The sequence below is a fragment of the Monosiga brevicollis genome, genomic scaffold, assembly GCF_000002865.3.
Source record: "Monosiga brevicollis MX1 MONBRscaffold_36 genomic scaffold, whole genome shotgun sequence".
In the NCBI taxonomy this organism is placed as follows: Eukaryota; class Choanoflagellata; order Craspedida; family Salpingoecidae; genus Monosiga; species Monosiga brevicollis.
Window position 1 is genome coordinate 323,137 of NW_001865073.1, and position 15,896 is coordinate 339,032.

A 15,896-nucleotide genomic window follows, 5' to 3' on the forward strand; every position below is an offset into this window, starting at 1 on the left:
CCTCGTGTTCTTGTTGAATCATTCAGAGCGGATTTTTCAGACTTGACTGATTCAGATTCTCAAGGGTGGTCGCTCCGCTCGATAATAATGTGAACGCGAAGGGAGTGAAGATATCTTTGTTTTTCTTATAATCTGACATTTTTGTCGTTGATCGGGTTTTTTTTTTTTCTCGCCATCATGCTGCGGTGTATTGGAAGCCAAACGATCATCGCGAGGGGGCTGGCGCTCAGCGGCGCACGTGTCCCCGGTGGTGTCCGCAGACGTCCAGTGCGACGTCGCTATCACCTGCTTAGCCCAACCACGGCCAATGCTGGCAGTGCTGATAATTTGATTGATCTGCGCTCAGATACCGTCACGCGCCCTTGTAAGTTTATGCGGGTGCTCTTGTCACGGGAAGGCAACCCCGTGCTCGTCGTGAATCCTGCTTGACACTTGGGATCGTGAAGCTTCTCACGAAGACGTTATGACATCATGCGTTGTGGTGTGTGCCTTGCGTGCCTGGCCACAGCTCAAGCGATGCGTGAAGCAGTGCTCACTGCCGAGGTCGGAGACGACGTGTACGGTGAGGACCCGACCGTCACCGCGCTGGAGCGACGCGCCGCCCAATTGCTGGGCAAGGAGGCAGCGCTGTTCGTGCCCACCGGCTGCATGGGCAACAACATTGCCATTGCCACCCACTGCCAGCGTGGTGACGAGCTTATCTGTGGACGCAGCTCCCACATCTTCAACTACGAGGGTGGTGCTGCCAGCGTCCTCTTCGGGGTGAGCATGCATACCCTGGACAATCGTGCGGACGGATCCCTTGACCTGCAGCAGGCCGAGCGCTTTGCTGTGCGTCCGGACGATCAGCACTTCCCTCGTACAAGTCTCTTGTGTCTCGAGGACACCCACAACATGTGCGGTGGGCGCCGCCTCGCCGCGGACTTCACCGCACAAGCCCGTGCCTTTTGTGATCGCCACGGCCTGCAAATGCACCTGGATGGTGCTCGCGTGTGTAACGCAGCCGTGGCCGCCGGCGTACCCCTCGACGAGTATGTGCGTGCCTACGACACGGTCAATGTGTGCCTGAGTAAGGCCTTGGGTGCCCCAGTGGGCTCGGTCCTGACAGGGCCGGCGGACTTTATTCGCCGCGCCCGTCGCACCCGCAAGCTCCTAGGCGGAGGCATGCGCCAGGTCAGGTCAAAACATGCCGTGATAGATGTTGACAGATCCTTGAGTTCAAGGCCTCTTGACGAGAAAGCTGACTCGGGTTATTTTTGCTCGCCCTTGTTCTGGAGTGCCGGCCTGTCTCTCACGGCTTGTCCGGGCTAAATGTTTTGCCCATGTTATCTCCGTGTCTTTGCCAACAGGCGGGCGTTATTGCATGCGCTGGCTTACTAGCGTTGGACAACATTGAGCGATTGGCGGTGGATCACGGTCATGCCCGAGCGTTTGCCGCAGCGTTGGCCAGCAATCCAAAGTTTGAAGTGCTGCCCGTGGATACGAACATTGTGATCTTTCGCCCTCGTGACACAGCTGGCCTGTCCGGCCCAGAAGTCATCTCGGCGTTTGGCAAGGCCAATATTCGCCTGATCCATGGCATTGACACCTTTCATGTTCGCGCTGTCTTTCATCTCGACATAACCCCAGAAATGGTCGATCGCGCGTGTGACGTGGCGGCCACGCTATAAGAAACTAGACATCCTCAAAGCACCGAAATGCTTTTTTCACCCGTTCGTCCACATTCACCGTGCCCGACACCAAGCCTGTCGCCATCATGGCGCGTGTCGCATGTGTGGCGTGCTGGTTAGCTGAAGAATCGCTCGTCAACCTGACTTTTGAATTTTGGCACTCTATCATTTTCGTATATTTTCGCACCTCTTTTCCCCTCAATTTCAATTCAAAACTTTTTTTTCACATCATCACAATAGTATTATAGCAGGCCTCTGGATGTATCACTCTCTGCGCCATCCCCTATTATTAGAAGAACGATGGGCGGTGAAACAATGGGTTAAAGCATCATCACACACAAACGTTAGTGGTTGACGTTGACGCGGTGTCCATCCACCCCTTTCGGTAGCACTTGCTGGCTAGACTTTGCGTCTCTTCTCTGATTCTTGGTGCAAAAGACACTTGTTCTCTGAATTTTGCTTATTTTTGCCTTGGTTGTGGGGCCACCACAGACACACATCTCTATAACCGTAGCGGTTTCGGTTCGCGTCTCTGGCTCGATCCGATTTGACTGATCGACGCGTTGAATTTTCCCCTCGGACTTCCAGCTGCCGCTCAAGACTTTCTAAAGAGCTGCCGCTGCTCAAGGGGACAAAACGACCTGACCAGCTCGGGCTCGGGCCGCCCATCGCCGAATAACTTCCCTTCACCGTACGTGCATTCGTCTGCTAGGCAGGTGCTCAGAAAGTTACACTCAAAAGTGAGGGCCCACGACCACGGCCTCCACATGTCGCTCAACCCTTGGCGTTGTCTCAACCCGGGCCCACAAACAGGAGCAAGGCCAAGGATTCGATTGCTTGAGCACACGTTTGATTGGTGTCCCCTACACTATCCCAGCCGGTAAGGTGCTGCGTACAACACTCATGGCGTGCACAGGCTTTGACTTGTCATGATCCGGGCCTATAGCCTGCGATTGAGCCGACCCGTCGAGCTCGTGTACCACTCGCCTCATGCCCCATTCTTGGCTCCCCTCTTGATACTCCTCCTGTGCATCCAAATTGCTGCAGCACCTACGCGCGTGGCCGGTTCATGCCGTTCCACTCTGCACAGCACCATCATGCTTGCAATGCGGGCGCGAGTGTGCCGGCGAGCAGCGCTGGTTTTGCTCGTTTTTCTAGGGCTAGCTCAAACAGCAAGTAGGTTCTTTTTGCAAAACGTATCTGTCGGCCTCATTGGCATCCATGGGCTCACGCTTCCCTGCTCTGCGCCACACCATCAATAATAGATGCTTGCACAGATGCCGCGACCGCCTGCCTGAACGGCGGCAGCTGTAGCAGCGACGTCTGTACATGCCCTGCCGGCTACAGCGGTGATCGGTGCCAGACTCTCGATGACTGCTTTGCTGCTGAAGCCTACTGGTGGGCTAGAACCGGGGTGACTACCTCCGTTTGCGAGAATGGTGGCATCTGTGACTATGAAACCGGCCAGTGTGATTGCCTTCTTTCCTATACAGGCACCATGTGTGAGGTTGCAGTAAGCCCGTGCGACAGGCTGGGGCAGCCCTGCCAAAATGGCGCCACTTGCAACGATCAGACTGACGGCTATAGCTGTTCTTGTGCCTTTGGTTATACGGGTGCCAACTGCACGGTGATCGTTGACCTTTGCGCCAGCAATCCCTGTGTGAACGGCGGTACCTGCTCGCAGTCAGCCGCTGGTTCATACGAGTGCAGTTGTTCCACCGGTTGGACTGGTGACGACTGCGAGGAAGACATCGATGAATGTGCCAGTGCACCGTGCAAGAATGGTGGCTCGTGCTCGCAGCCGGTCGTGGGCGCCTTTGCCTGTGCGTGTACCGCCGGCTACTCGGGCCCAACCTGCGAATCAGGTAAGCTTTGTCGCTCCTTGACCCATCGGACCAGCTTTCAAGCCTTGCCGTACAACTAACCATATCTTTCTGCGAATGTGCCGTTAGAGTGCCCGGACAACTGCTATGAATGTACCTTGGACGACGTTTGCACATCCTGCAATGACTATTATTATCTATATGAGGGCACCTGCGTGGCAAGCTGCCCGGTTGGTATTCCTGATGCCTACGGCTCTCTTGGCTCGGCATCCGGCCGTGAGTGTGGGCGATGGGTGGGCACACCCAGCAAGGACTCGTACCTTTTTCACTCGACCGTCACCCCTAGCGAGGTGTGCACGGCGCTGGGCTTTGGCTACAACGACCAGTTGGTCGAGACAGCTCGTGTGACGGCCCGGCGCGATGTTTGCCGCATCTGGTATCCCAACGGTGTCTTGGAAGACAAAGCTCCCACGACCTGCGATGACAACGAGCCATACATCCTTACCCAGGAGTGCCTGACGACTTGCAATGCAAACTGCGATGAGTGCGACACGTCACAGACCTGCCGTGTCTGTGCGTCAGGCTACGTCCTGTCGACAACTCAAGAATGCGTGCTACCGACAGAGTGTGGTTCTGGAACCTATGGGGACTTGGACGCGGGAGTCTGCACAGGTGCGTCCTTCTTCGTTCTCTCCACGACTGGCTTGTCATTCAGCTTGAAGCACTATGTCCTGCCATGCTTGCACCCGATCAACCCGACCCATGCATCTCGTGTCTCACACGTTGTTTGTCCCGACGATCCGCCCTGCAGCTTGCAGTTCCTGCTTGGAGGGGACTTTTGCCAGCACGCCATGTGCTGCCACAAGCGATGCCGTTTGCTCTGCATGGACTGCTTGCGCTGACGGGCAGCTGCAGGTCGTGGCGCCTACGGCCACCTCCGATCGCATTTGCCAAGATTGCGCTGCCTGCGCCAATAATCAATACATCGAGACGCCCTGCCACCTCGAGGACGGCGCCTTTGTCGATACGACCTGTCGTGCGTGCACTGCCTGCGCGGCTGGCCAAAGCTACCAAGTGGCGCCGTGCACTGCCACTTCCAACCGACAATGTGAAACCTGCTCGCAATGCGAGGAGGGCTATTATCTAACACAGGCGTGTGCCTACGCGGATACCGTGTGCTCACCGGTGACACCATGCGCATCTGACCAATATATCATCGTTCCTGCCGGCGCCTTTCGAGATCAGATCTGCGCCGACGTGGCTGAGTGCAGTAGCTCCCAATACGAAATACAAGGTCCAACAGCCACGTCTAATCGTGTATGCTTTGATGTCACAAGCTGCTCAAGCGCCCAGTATGAGCAGGTTGCGCCCACACCGACTAGCGATCGGGTCTGCCGAACCTGCTTCAGCTGCCCCGCCGAACACTACGTCTTATCACCTTGCAACGCAACCCGCAATACTGTGTGCGCCGGGTGCAGCCTTTGCGCTGAAGATGAGTTTATTAGCACTGCATGTGCCACACACACGGATACAGAGTGCAGCCTTTGCCAAACCTGCGAGCTTGGCCAAACATATGCCGCCACCCCATGTCGCGATGATGCCGATACAGAGTGCGTGGCCTGCCAAACGTGCACGCAAAGCCAGTTTCAAACTGCTTCCTGCACGCTTGAAGCTGACACGACCTGCGTGGACCTTACCCCATGCACTTCGTTGGAATTCGAGTCAGTACAACCTACAGCCACCTCAGACCGCACCTGCACGCCGCTCGCCGTTTGCAATTGGGCGACGCAGTACGCGGCAGTGCTCCCGACTCCAACATCAGATCGTACTTGTGCCAATGCCACTCAATGTGCGGCTGATCAGTTTCAGACGGCCCCTTTGACTCGCACCAGTGATCGGAGCTGTCAGACCGTGCGTTCCTGCGCAGCCACGGATTATCAGACGGCCCTTCCAACAGCCACAACAGATCGCCAGTGCACGCCGCTTACCACTTGCCAAAATAACGAGTACGCGCTTGTTGTTGCTACTGCCACCACGGATCGCCAATGCACGCCGGCCACACAGTGTAGCAACACGCAGTATGCTGTTATCCCCTTGACGGCTACTGCCGACCGCCAATGCGCAGCCCTTACTGAATGTCACCTCGACTTGGAGTACGAGTCAGCCGCCCCGACTGGCACGACAGATCGGGCTTGCGAGACATATGCGGCCTGCGGCTTTACTATTGCCTTCACATCACTTCTGGGCGAAGCCAACAAAATATTCCCAACGGTTCTGGAAACCAGCTCGCAGCTGCTCAACATGTCCGGGGACTGCGGTCGCACCTGCTGGAGCAGTGCGCAATGCGCTGGGTTTGTCCAATGGTCCAACGAAGAATGTGTCTTGCTTCAAGCGCTGGGCGACAGTCAGGGCATCCCTTTTTCAACCACGGCCACTGTTTCCTATGCCAAACAAGCACGGCAACAGTACGAAGCCTCAAGCAAGAGCAGCACTCAAAATCGCGTTTGTCTCGACGTTCGTGAGTGCACAGATACGCAGTTTGTCACGGCACGCCCGACCACCACTACCGATCGAGTGTGCCAAAATCAAACCGTGTGCACGGCAGATCAATACCAAACGCGTCCACCCACTGTCACCTCTGACCGAGCCTGCACTGACCTCTCCACCTGTGTGGAGGGACAAGAGTGGGTCATTGTCCGCGCAACGGCTACAACTGACCGCCAATGCGGCGACCTCACCGAGTGCGGTACCAATGAGTTTGCCAGCGTTTTGCCGACTCTAACCACGGACCGCGTGTGCAGTACCGTCTCCGTCTGCGATAACGAAACAGAGTTTGAACTTTACGCTCCGACAACCACCAGTGATCGTCAATGTCAAGTCATTCAATCCTGCACCAGTACCCAGTATACGACCGCTGAGCCCACGGTCACCAGCGATCGCGTCTGTCTTCCCCTCACACGTTGCAACAGTACCTCGGAATATCAATCGATGGCTCCGACACCCACGAGTGATCGAGCGTGCTCTGCCATTACTGTTTGCACGGATAGTGAGTTTGCTGCGCAGCGGCCCACCGCCACGAGCAATCGCATCTGTACGGCTCTGACCGAGTGTGAAGCAGAAACTGAATACGAGCGTACCGGCCCCTCTGCCACGACAGACCGTGTGTGCCAAACATTGACGCAATGTGACCTGACGCGGCAGTACATTGATCGCGTCGCCACTTGGTCCAGTGACCGCGTCTGCGCCAACCTAACGACCTGCGCAGAGAATGAATATCAGAGCCTCGCCAAAACAGCAACCTCCGATCGCTCGTGCTCCGCTTGTTCGCAATGCGCAACTGACGGCAGTGTTTATCAAGCGCAGGCATGCAGTGCCACTGCCGATGCAACATGCCTTGATTGCCCTTGTGAGCAGGGTGCACCCTGCACGCAAAGCGGAAATGGCTATCAGTGTGAGTGCCCGGCAGGTTACACGGGCGTAAACTGTGAGGTAGACATCAACGAGTGCGCGGATGTGCCTTGCTCCTTTGGTTCCACATGTGTCAACCTGGTGGCAAATTACTCTTGTGTCTGCTGGGCAGGATTGTCCGGGCCCGACTGCGAGATTATGGAGGATTGCAACGCATACCGCTATGATATCTTCGTGTCTACGGGCTTGCGCATTGACCCGTGCATGAATGGCGGCTCCTGTCAACCTTCTGGATCTTGCTCGTGTGCCATGGGCTACACTGGCTCCGCATGTGAGATTGACATTGACGAGTGTGCAGATGAGCCCTGCTTGAATGGCGGACAGTGTGAAGACGGCATCGGCAGCTACTCGTGTACCTGCGCCGAGGGCTTTGAGGGAGACGACTGCGAAATTAATATCGACGACTGCGAGAATAACAACTGCGCCATGGGCAGCACCTGTGTGGACGGTATTAACAGCTACACGTGCGCATGTGTGCCTGGCTACACCGGCATCTTCTGTGATGAGGATATTGATGAGTGCGAACCGGTCCCGTGTCACAATGGGGCCACCTGCACCGAGGGCATCAACACGTTCACATGCACCTGTGCCTCGGGTTTTGGTGGCTCGCTATGCGATGTGGTGTGCCCGACCGACTGCGGTGCATGTGACGCCAACGGAGTTTGCTCGTCTTGCGTCAACTCCAAATATCTACAGGAGGGCGGTTGCGTGGACCTTTGCACGGATGGTTCCATGGCTAACCCCTATGCTGCCGGCGTTTCGACCTCGGGCCGCGTGTGCGGCTACTGGGAGGGCACACCAACGCGAAGTGGCTACTACTATCACAACACTTGGACGGCCGAGAACCTCTGCCAGGACATTGGCTTCATTGGCGCCGACACCACATTTGCGGTCCAAACCAGGCGTCGCGACGTTTGCCAAATCTGGTACCCCTATGGGTTGCGCGAACTTACCACGCCGCCCTGCAATGACAACGAACCGTACATCCTTCGCTTGCGGTGCCTGACCGCTTGTAATGACTCTGCTTGTGCCAGCTGCGAGCGGGATCAGACGTGTCTCGCCTGCCAAGCACCAACTGTCTTGATTGATGACGAATGCACAACTTATTCCTCGTGCACAAGCAACGGTGATTCTTACGTCGCAATCAATCCCATGGATGGCACGACATCTTGCTTGACCTGCACTGATTGTTTGGAGTCTGAGTTTGAAACAGCTGCGTGCGATGTGACTAGCGACCGCTCGTGCAGTGCTATCCGCGCGCCGTGTGCAAACGATGAATACGAGTCGGCAGAGCCCACAGCAACAACAGACCGGGAATGCACACCATGCCCGACTTGCCCTGCTGGCACGTATCGAACTGCTTCATCCTGCGAATGTGCCACAATCACAGCGTGCTTGGCTAGCGAATTCGAAACAACTGCGCCGACTGCAACCTCCAATCGCGAGTGCGCGCCGCGTCAGGTCTGCGATGAAGATGGCGAGTATGAGTATGATGAGGGTACGGCGACCTCCGATCGCACTTGCTGCGCTCTGGGTTACGGTGGTTCCGCCTGTGATGAGCGACTGGTCTGCCCATCAGATAACACTTGCGATTCATCCCGAGCGTTTTGTAACGCATCAACTCCCGACGACTACGCTTGCGTGTGTTACGCGGGCCTCACCGGCCCGAACTGTGCGATGGTGGAGAACTGCGCGGCTGCCATGTTCGACGCTTTCCAGCGGTCAGGCGCACGCATCAGTCCTTGTCAAAATGGTGGCACCTGTTTAACATCGAGTGGTCTTTGCCAGTGTACCGACTCGTACACAGGCTCGGCCTGTGAAACGCTGATCACGACCACGACCTCCACGACCACCACTACTTCCACGACCACCACTACTTCCACGACCACCACTACTTCCACAACCTCCACCACTTCCACCACTTCCACCACTTCCACCACCTCCACTGTGCAAGCAAGGACGTCTACCGTGATGGAAACTACTTCTGCATCGCCTGCAACATCGTCTGGCACGAGTGTTCCGTTATCCACAACCTCAGAAACAACCATTTCCACGAGTGTGCCCGTGACATCTTCATCCTCGTCGGCTTCGACTACGAGCTTTGACACCACAACAAGTTTGCGCACAACTACTTTGACAGTTTCCTCAACCGCCACCTCCTCGACAACTGCAGCTGGACGGACATCAACCACAGCCTCTATCGAAACGACGGCTGGCCCATCTTCATCCAGCACCTCTGCCGACACTGTTTCAACCTTGAGTACTGTGCTCACGTCAACAATGCATGATGCCACAACCACATCCAATTCTTTCACAACTACCACTGCAGCAACAACGACGGCGGCGGCAACGACAACGGTCATGATTTCCACCGCCACCACGTCCGCCACCACGTCCGCCACCACGTCCGCCACCACGTCCGCCACCATATCTACCACGGAGGAAGTTGATGCTCCTGCTGTTCCGGGGTATGCACTGCGTTACCATAGCTTGCCCATGGCGAGCGAACGGTTAATTTTCTCGACAGCCTTTGATGACGCAGCTCGCATTGAGTCGGTGCAAAATGTTGAGCCAGTTTCATGCGGCGCTCTTTGCAGTGCAAATGCCGAGTGCCTGGGCTTTGTCGTCTGGACTGTCAGTTTTGATGCTGGTGATATCAACTGCGTGCTTTTGCGTTCTTTGGGAGACCCGGAGATCACAACGTTATTTTCATTGAGTTACGAGAGGCTGAACGAAACAACGCCGGGCTCAACGACAGCACAATCGTCCTCAGTACCCGTGACGAGTTCAACTTTGGCCGTGAGCAGCACGTCCAGCACAGCTGCTGAGACTACTACCACCGATTCTGTGTCTAGCTCCCAATCGGTGACAACCTCAACAGGCAGCTCCAGTCCTGTCACCTCGACCACGGCAGCCTCTACAAGTACTGTCTCTGCAAGTACCACCATGTTTGTCGCCACAACAACTGATGCCGGAAACCTTAGTACCGGCACGTCTGACACAACCACAGAGGCCATCTCCTCAACATCTGGTTTCGCGACAAGCACTCTCAACTCGACTTCCACGGCATCTGCACCCACGACTACAAACATGTCAACTTCGACCACTTCTACCACTTCTACATCAACCACTACCACTTCGACCACCACCACTACCACTTCAACCACTTCTACCACCACTACCACTTCTACCACTTCTACCACTTCGACCACCTCTACCACCTCTACCACCTCTACCACCTCTACCACCTCTACCACGACTACCACCTCTACCACGACTACCACCTCTACCACGACTACGACTACGACCACTACCACTACCACTACCACTACTACCGACATTCCTTTCTGGACTGCAGCACAAAATTTCTCTCAGACCTCTCCGTTTACCCACTATGTTGTGTGCACTGGTGCTACGCCGCAGGCTCTCGAGACTGAGCTATACGCATCTCTTTCTGTTCTTCTTGATACACCAGATGTAGAGGTCACATGCTTTAGCGAAGGGTCTCCGTGTCGAATCGCAATTAACACCTCAGAGGCGTGGCAAGTACTAGCTGATCAACTTCAAGATGGGGCAATGGTCACCCTCCCCAGCTCAACTTGTCTAGCCTCATCCTTGGTTCCTCATCTGGTTGATAGCAACGGCTGGGTAGCCCCGGTGACTGCTGCCACATCCAGTCGTGCTTGGTTGGAGCCAGAAACTTCTGCCCGGTTGGGCCGAGCTTCCCTGGCCAGCACTATCGAGGCCACGACTCTGGCTGGAGCACCAGTTGCCATCGAGGTTGTGGTGGGCGCGCAGGGTCTGGTCTACGAAACGTGGCCCTACTTTACTTTTGTGCTTCGCCCGCTCGACGCACTGCAGCGTACCACAATGTTGCCTGACATCGATTCCCTGAACGTGTCTATTCTGGGCGTTGATGCCACAGCGCTGACGGTGGCGTTCGAAACAAGCCCCACGGGCTTGGTTGTGGCTCGTGTCACTTTGAGCGCCGGTGCCTTTGGCGGAGACGAAGGCGTTGCATCGGTGACGTTGGACACTGAGGTTGGCCCAGTGGCTTGCGGTGAAGTGAGCTTGCGTGCCTTTGCGCCTGCACCGGTAGCTGACAAGATTACTGTTGTCCTCCCACAACATGGCATCGCACCTGGCGGTCAAGGAAGGGTACAGGTTTGGGTCAATACGACGGCCGAATTGCGCTCCTACTGGCTTGAATTTGTCAACAGCGCCTACATCACATTTACCGTTGTTGGCGGGTATGATGGTGAATCTTGGTCAGTCCAATCACTGGACAAGTCGTCCGGCGTGAGTGTGACTGCAGTTGCCACTGCTCTTCGTGCCAATGTTCAATTGGAGCAATTGTTGGAAGTCACTTTTGAGGTGGCAGCCAACATTCCCTTGACTGTCCTCTCTCAGCCATTAGGTGTGATTGTTCGCGAAGCCTATGATGCCTCAGGGCCAATCTTTACTGCTTCATCCGATGTTGTGTTTGAAGATCGCCTGGGCAGTAGCGCCGGTAGCACCGGCACGGTATATGTGCGCCATCCCACGCCGCAAGCTCTTTTTGTCGACACACCAGTGGCTGAAACCCTGCATCTTGGCGCCTTGACTGGCCGAAGCAGCGGTGTTGGTTCCACACGCATTGCCGTCACCGCGGCTATTGTGGATGATGCCGGTGATATTTCCCTTGTGAATGGCACAGAAATCAGCTGCCTTGCTGCCAGTGCTTCTTTGAACAATGATTGCTACAACCTGATCGTTCCACCTTCTTTTACACGAGATAGTTTGTCGGTCACCTTCACCTATCAAGACGCCATTTCGACCATCGTTAGTTTTGCAATCGTCCAGCCCTCAAGCCTGATTTTGGCACCAGCCAGCAAAGAAACGCACATGTTCCTAAACGCAGGCACATGCCAACCCACGTTTTTGCCGGTTTCCGTGAGCATCGTTGCCGCATTTTCAGCCCACGATGGTACCGTTGAGATGGATCTCACCGACTTCTTGCAAGACCACCTGATGGTGTCGGGCCCAGCCACTGTGCTGAATGCGCAGGTTCTGCCCACATCGCGTGGTCAGGTGGGGGTGTCCGTGGCTGCTGGAGGCTTGCAGCATGATATCAACATCACGGCCCGGCGCTCAATTGACTCGCCGGTGGCTCTGCTGGCGCAGGTAACAACCGGCCTCTCGTTTACCCTCACAGAGAATAGTGTGCTGCCTGAAGCACGCATGACTCTTCGCGGAAGCATTACTGAAGCCGTGCAAGCTGGTCTGGTTGACCTGGCCGTCGTTACAGCCACCGGTCGTCTGGTCACTCTGACGGACTCTGACGCTCCTTGGGTTCAAACCCATCAGGGTGTCGGGTTTGGAGCTGTGGAGCTGAATAGCGACATGGACTCCCTCTCTTACGCCTGGCACCATCCTTGCTACGCCCCAGTGACAACCACGTTGCAACTCGTGAAACGGCTTCGTTCCGCTACGGCACTTTCTGCAACGTTAAGCAGTGACGTGCTGGTCGGACCAGCCTCTGCCCTGGTCCAACTCGGTTTTCCCACCGCCTCGCAATTAACGCTGACTGCAGCTTATGACGATGGTTCTGAAGCCAGCGTCGTGCCGGACAGCGTGTCCGTCGAAGCACTGAGTACTGGTGTGCAGGTTCAAGTGGTCAACGGCACCGTGACTCCCCTTGCTTCCTCCACCGCAGGCTACGCTCGGCTGACCATGGGCTATCAGGATGTAACGGCGGACATTTTTATCACTGTCGTGGATGCTGAGAACATCACTCTTGCTGTTGCTCCATACACCGGGGCAGATTCACTTCGGTATAGCACTATGGCTACGCTGTATCGCGTGCAAGGGAGTTCTCATATGACCGAGGCCGTTTTGCAGGCACGCGTGACGTTGACCGACGGCGCCATGCACCCACTTGCGCTGAGTGTCGCAGACCTCGTGATCAACAACAATCTGGTCGCTGTTGATGCGGAGACAGCGCGTGTCACGGCCACAACCGTGGGTGTAGACGGCGCAACTACCATCAGCCTCCGCTGGCAGAGCCTGGTATCCAACGCCATTGAGTTGACCGCTTCATCTCAAGCGCTTGCCATCACAGCCATCATGGGGTTGACAGTCGATGGCACTGCTGCCTTGCGTGGTTTGCCCAATGAGGTGCAGCCGCTCGAACTTTCTCTGGAGCTTGGTAATGGGGTTCAGACCTGGGCACCAACGTACGTGAACGAGCTGCGCGAGATGGGACAATTGGCCAGTATCTTGCAGTTCAACTCGAGCGATGTCAACACCTTGAACGTCGATCCGGAAGGACGAGTTACCTTGCTAGCCAACAGTGCCGGCAGTGTGGACCTAACGGCCTGGGCGCCCTCTGGAGCTTCGCTGACCGCGAGTTTGCGCGTCAATCTAGATCCAGCCGACTTGGATGCTGACCTTGGAGCTATCACGGGGCTGGCGCTCGGCACTTTAAACGTCGGCCAAGAGATTGAGGTGCCCGTTCGCATTCACATGGGCGCGCGGGCATTGCGGGCGATGCAGATTGCCATTACCTATGATGCTACTGCACTGTCACCCGTGCGCGTTCTCAAGGGATCAAACTGGGCTACTGGCCAGATGCTGGCCAACTTGGATGGCTATGCAGGCCGTGTCGAGGTGGGTGGTACGTTGACCACGACCGCGGGCGTCACGTTACCTGAGGTCGTTCGCGTGGTTTTTGAGGTTCTGGACACTGCGCCCGCCACGTCATACATTGGTGGTACCTTGATTCGTTTGTACGCTGGAGTCAATCTTGATGAGGTGGTCACAGATGCACCCATCATCGCTGGCCACCTTTTCTTCAATGTGGCCTCGGTCTCGCGCCGTGATACTGTTGTAATGCCTGCACCCCAGCATGAATCCCAGTTTGCCAGCGGAGCTGAGCACCGCGCTCGACGGGCAGTAGTGTGTCCAACCGCAGTCCTGGGTGACTATGATGGTGACTGTTCTGTTACCATCAAGGACGTGGCCACGGGGCTGCAAACGCTGCTTGCCAGTGATTCGTCCCGCATCGTGGTGACCAGCGCCACCAGCCACATGGATCTGGACCATGATGGCTATTTGACTGTGGCAGACGTGGATTATCTCTCCAAGGCCGTGTTTGGCTTTTTCCCTATTTGGAGCCAGCTCGCTGTACAAGGGCCGGACGCTGGTCGCTCCAATTGTACTCTGCAGCTCTCGGTGTACCTTAATGACCGCTCACAGGCGCCCATTACCTCCGATACCCGTGTGTGGTTTGATATGGAAAGCTCGGACTCTGACATGGCCACAGACTTGAGTGCCAGCCGTTTTGTACGGGGTGGGTCCACAATTTTGAGCAAGTCAGCGCCGTATACGGGCCGCTTTGTGGAGGCAGAATCAACTGGCGACGGCTTCTATACCATCGAGTTGGAAAGCGCCCTTGAACCTGCTACCTTGTCCGTCTCGTTGGTGCTGGTGACCTTGCGCACGGACGGATCAACGTCGTCAGAGCGCGTCACGCCTCTGCAAGGCGGGGCCAAGTTTGCACCGTATACTTTTACATCCCGCATGCAAACAACGCTGCCACTCAATAGCGTAGTGGTGTCCAGCTCTGGATACAACCCGGCGACCCAAGCAAACATGCGACAGACCTCCCTGACCTGTGCGCCTGATTATTGCGCCTTGGACCCGTGTCTCAGCGGCGGCTCATGTATTAAAGAGTTCTTTGACTACCGGTGTGTCTGTGCGCCAGGGTACCTTGGTGCCAACTGTGAAATAAATGCAGATGACTGTGGAGGGCACGACTGCCAGAACGGGGCGACATGCGTGGACGGGGTCGACGGCTACTACTGTGCATGTGCACCCGGCTTTGACGGAGAAACATGTGCGGAGAACATTGATGACTGTACCGAGTCTGCGTGCGCTCATGGTGGAACGTGCGTTGATGAGGTACACGGCTACTCCTGCGAGTGCCCCACCGGCTATCGTGGTGACTTTTGCCAGTGGGTGTCAGATCCTTGCGATGCCGATCCTTGCGGCGCAAACAAGCGGGAAATTGATGGATGCACGTCTACCGGCTTAGCATACACCTGCAACTGCCAGGATGGTTATTTTGGCGACAACTGCGAGTTTGGTGTTGATGCCTGCGCCACCGGCTACTGTCAGCATGGTGGACAGTGCCAAGGAGCACCGGAGGGCTTGGTGCCCATTTGCAATTGCACCGGAACTGGCTACACGGGTGATCAGTGTGAGGTTGAGTTGGACGAGTGCATCACCACCCCTTGCCTGCATGGTGGTACTTGCTTGGACAAGGTCAATGGATTTGCTTGCACGTGCCCAACAACCTACTTTGGTGATTTGTGTGAAGTTGGTGAGTGTGGCGCTGTTCTCCATATTCCTACTGTCTCCGCCCAGGTTCTTACGCACGAGGTGCTTCTTCTCGCATTTACTCACTTTTGCGCTGTTTCATCTTTAGACTTTTTTGCGGAGTACCCGTGCCGTAATGGTGGTACTCCAAACCGCACGACTGCGCGATGCGAGTGCACAAGCGGCTTTGAGGGACGCTTTTGCGATGTGGTTTCCGCGGGGAGCAACTCGTCAACAGGAGTGGTCGAAGGTTCGGCGGATTCGGGCGACGACAACAGCCAGGCCTACATTGGCGCATATGTGGGGGTGGCAGCCTTGATTGTTTTAGTGGCAATCGCGCTGCTGTTTGTGGCTCGTCGTCGCTATTCTGGCGGTGCCGGTATTTCCAACAACAAGTCGTCCTTCGATTGGGAGGGCATTGACGAGAGCGATGAACGACGCCCCAAGGGAGAAACGCTGCAACGTATTTCCTTAAACATGGAGCCGGAAATTATGGAAATGGCTGAGGTACCCAACCCTGAATATGCCAGTGCAAACGACCAAGTGGCTGTCCTTGAAGAGATGCTATCCCCCCAGC

At 56.0% G+C, this 15,896-nt stretch overlaps 2 protein-coding genes across 2 annotated transcripts in view; both read left to right on the forward strand.

The window, feature by feature from the left end:
* Positions 1-177: 177 nt before the first annotated feature.
* Positions 178-1,670, forward strand: MONBRDRAFT_29618 (uncharacterized protein; the record flags this gene model as incomplete). The annotated part of the gene is made up of 3 exons (XM_001750040.1): positions 178-364; positions 509-1,173; positions 1,350-1,670. The coding sequence occupies 3 exons, from the start codon at positions 178-180 to the stop codon at positions 1,668-1,670; spliced, it is 1,173 nt and encodes a 390-aa protein (XP_001750092.1).
* Positions 1,671-3,168: 1,498 nt separating this feature from the next.
* The window catches only part of MONBRDRAFT_29619 (uncharacterized protein), a gene marked incomplete at both ends in the record, with an annotated part of 13,707 nt that continues 979 nt past the window's right edge, over positions 3,169-15,896 (forward strand). Inside the window, 4 exons of the mRNA XM_001750041.1 lie at positions 3,169-3,535; positions 3,623-4,165; positions 4,449-15,323; positions 15,429-15,848. Coding sequence (XP_001750093.1) covers positions 3,169-3,535; positions 3,623-4,165; positions 4,449-15,323; positions 15,429-15,848 — 12,205 coding nt within the window. The remainder of the gene's footprint in view (positions 3,536-3,622; positions 4,166-4,448; positions 15,324-15,428; positions 15,849-15,896) is intronic.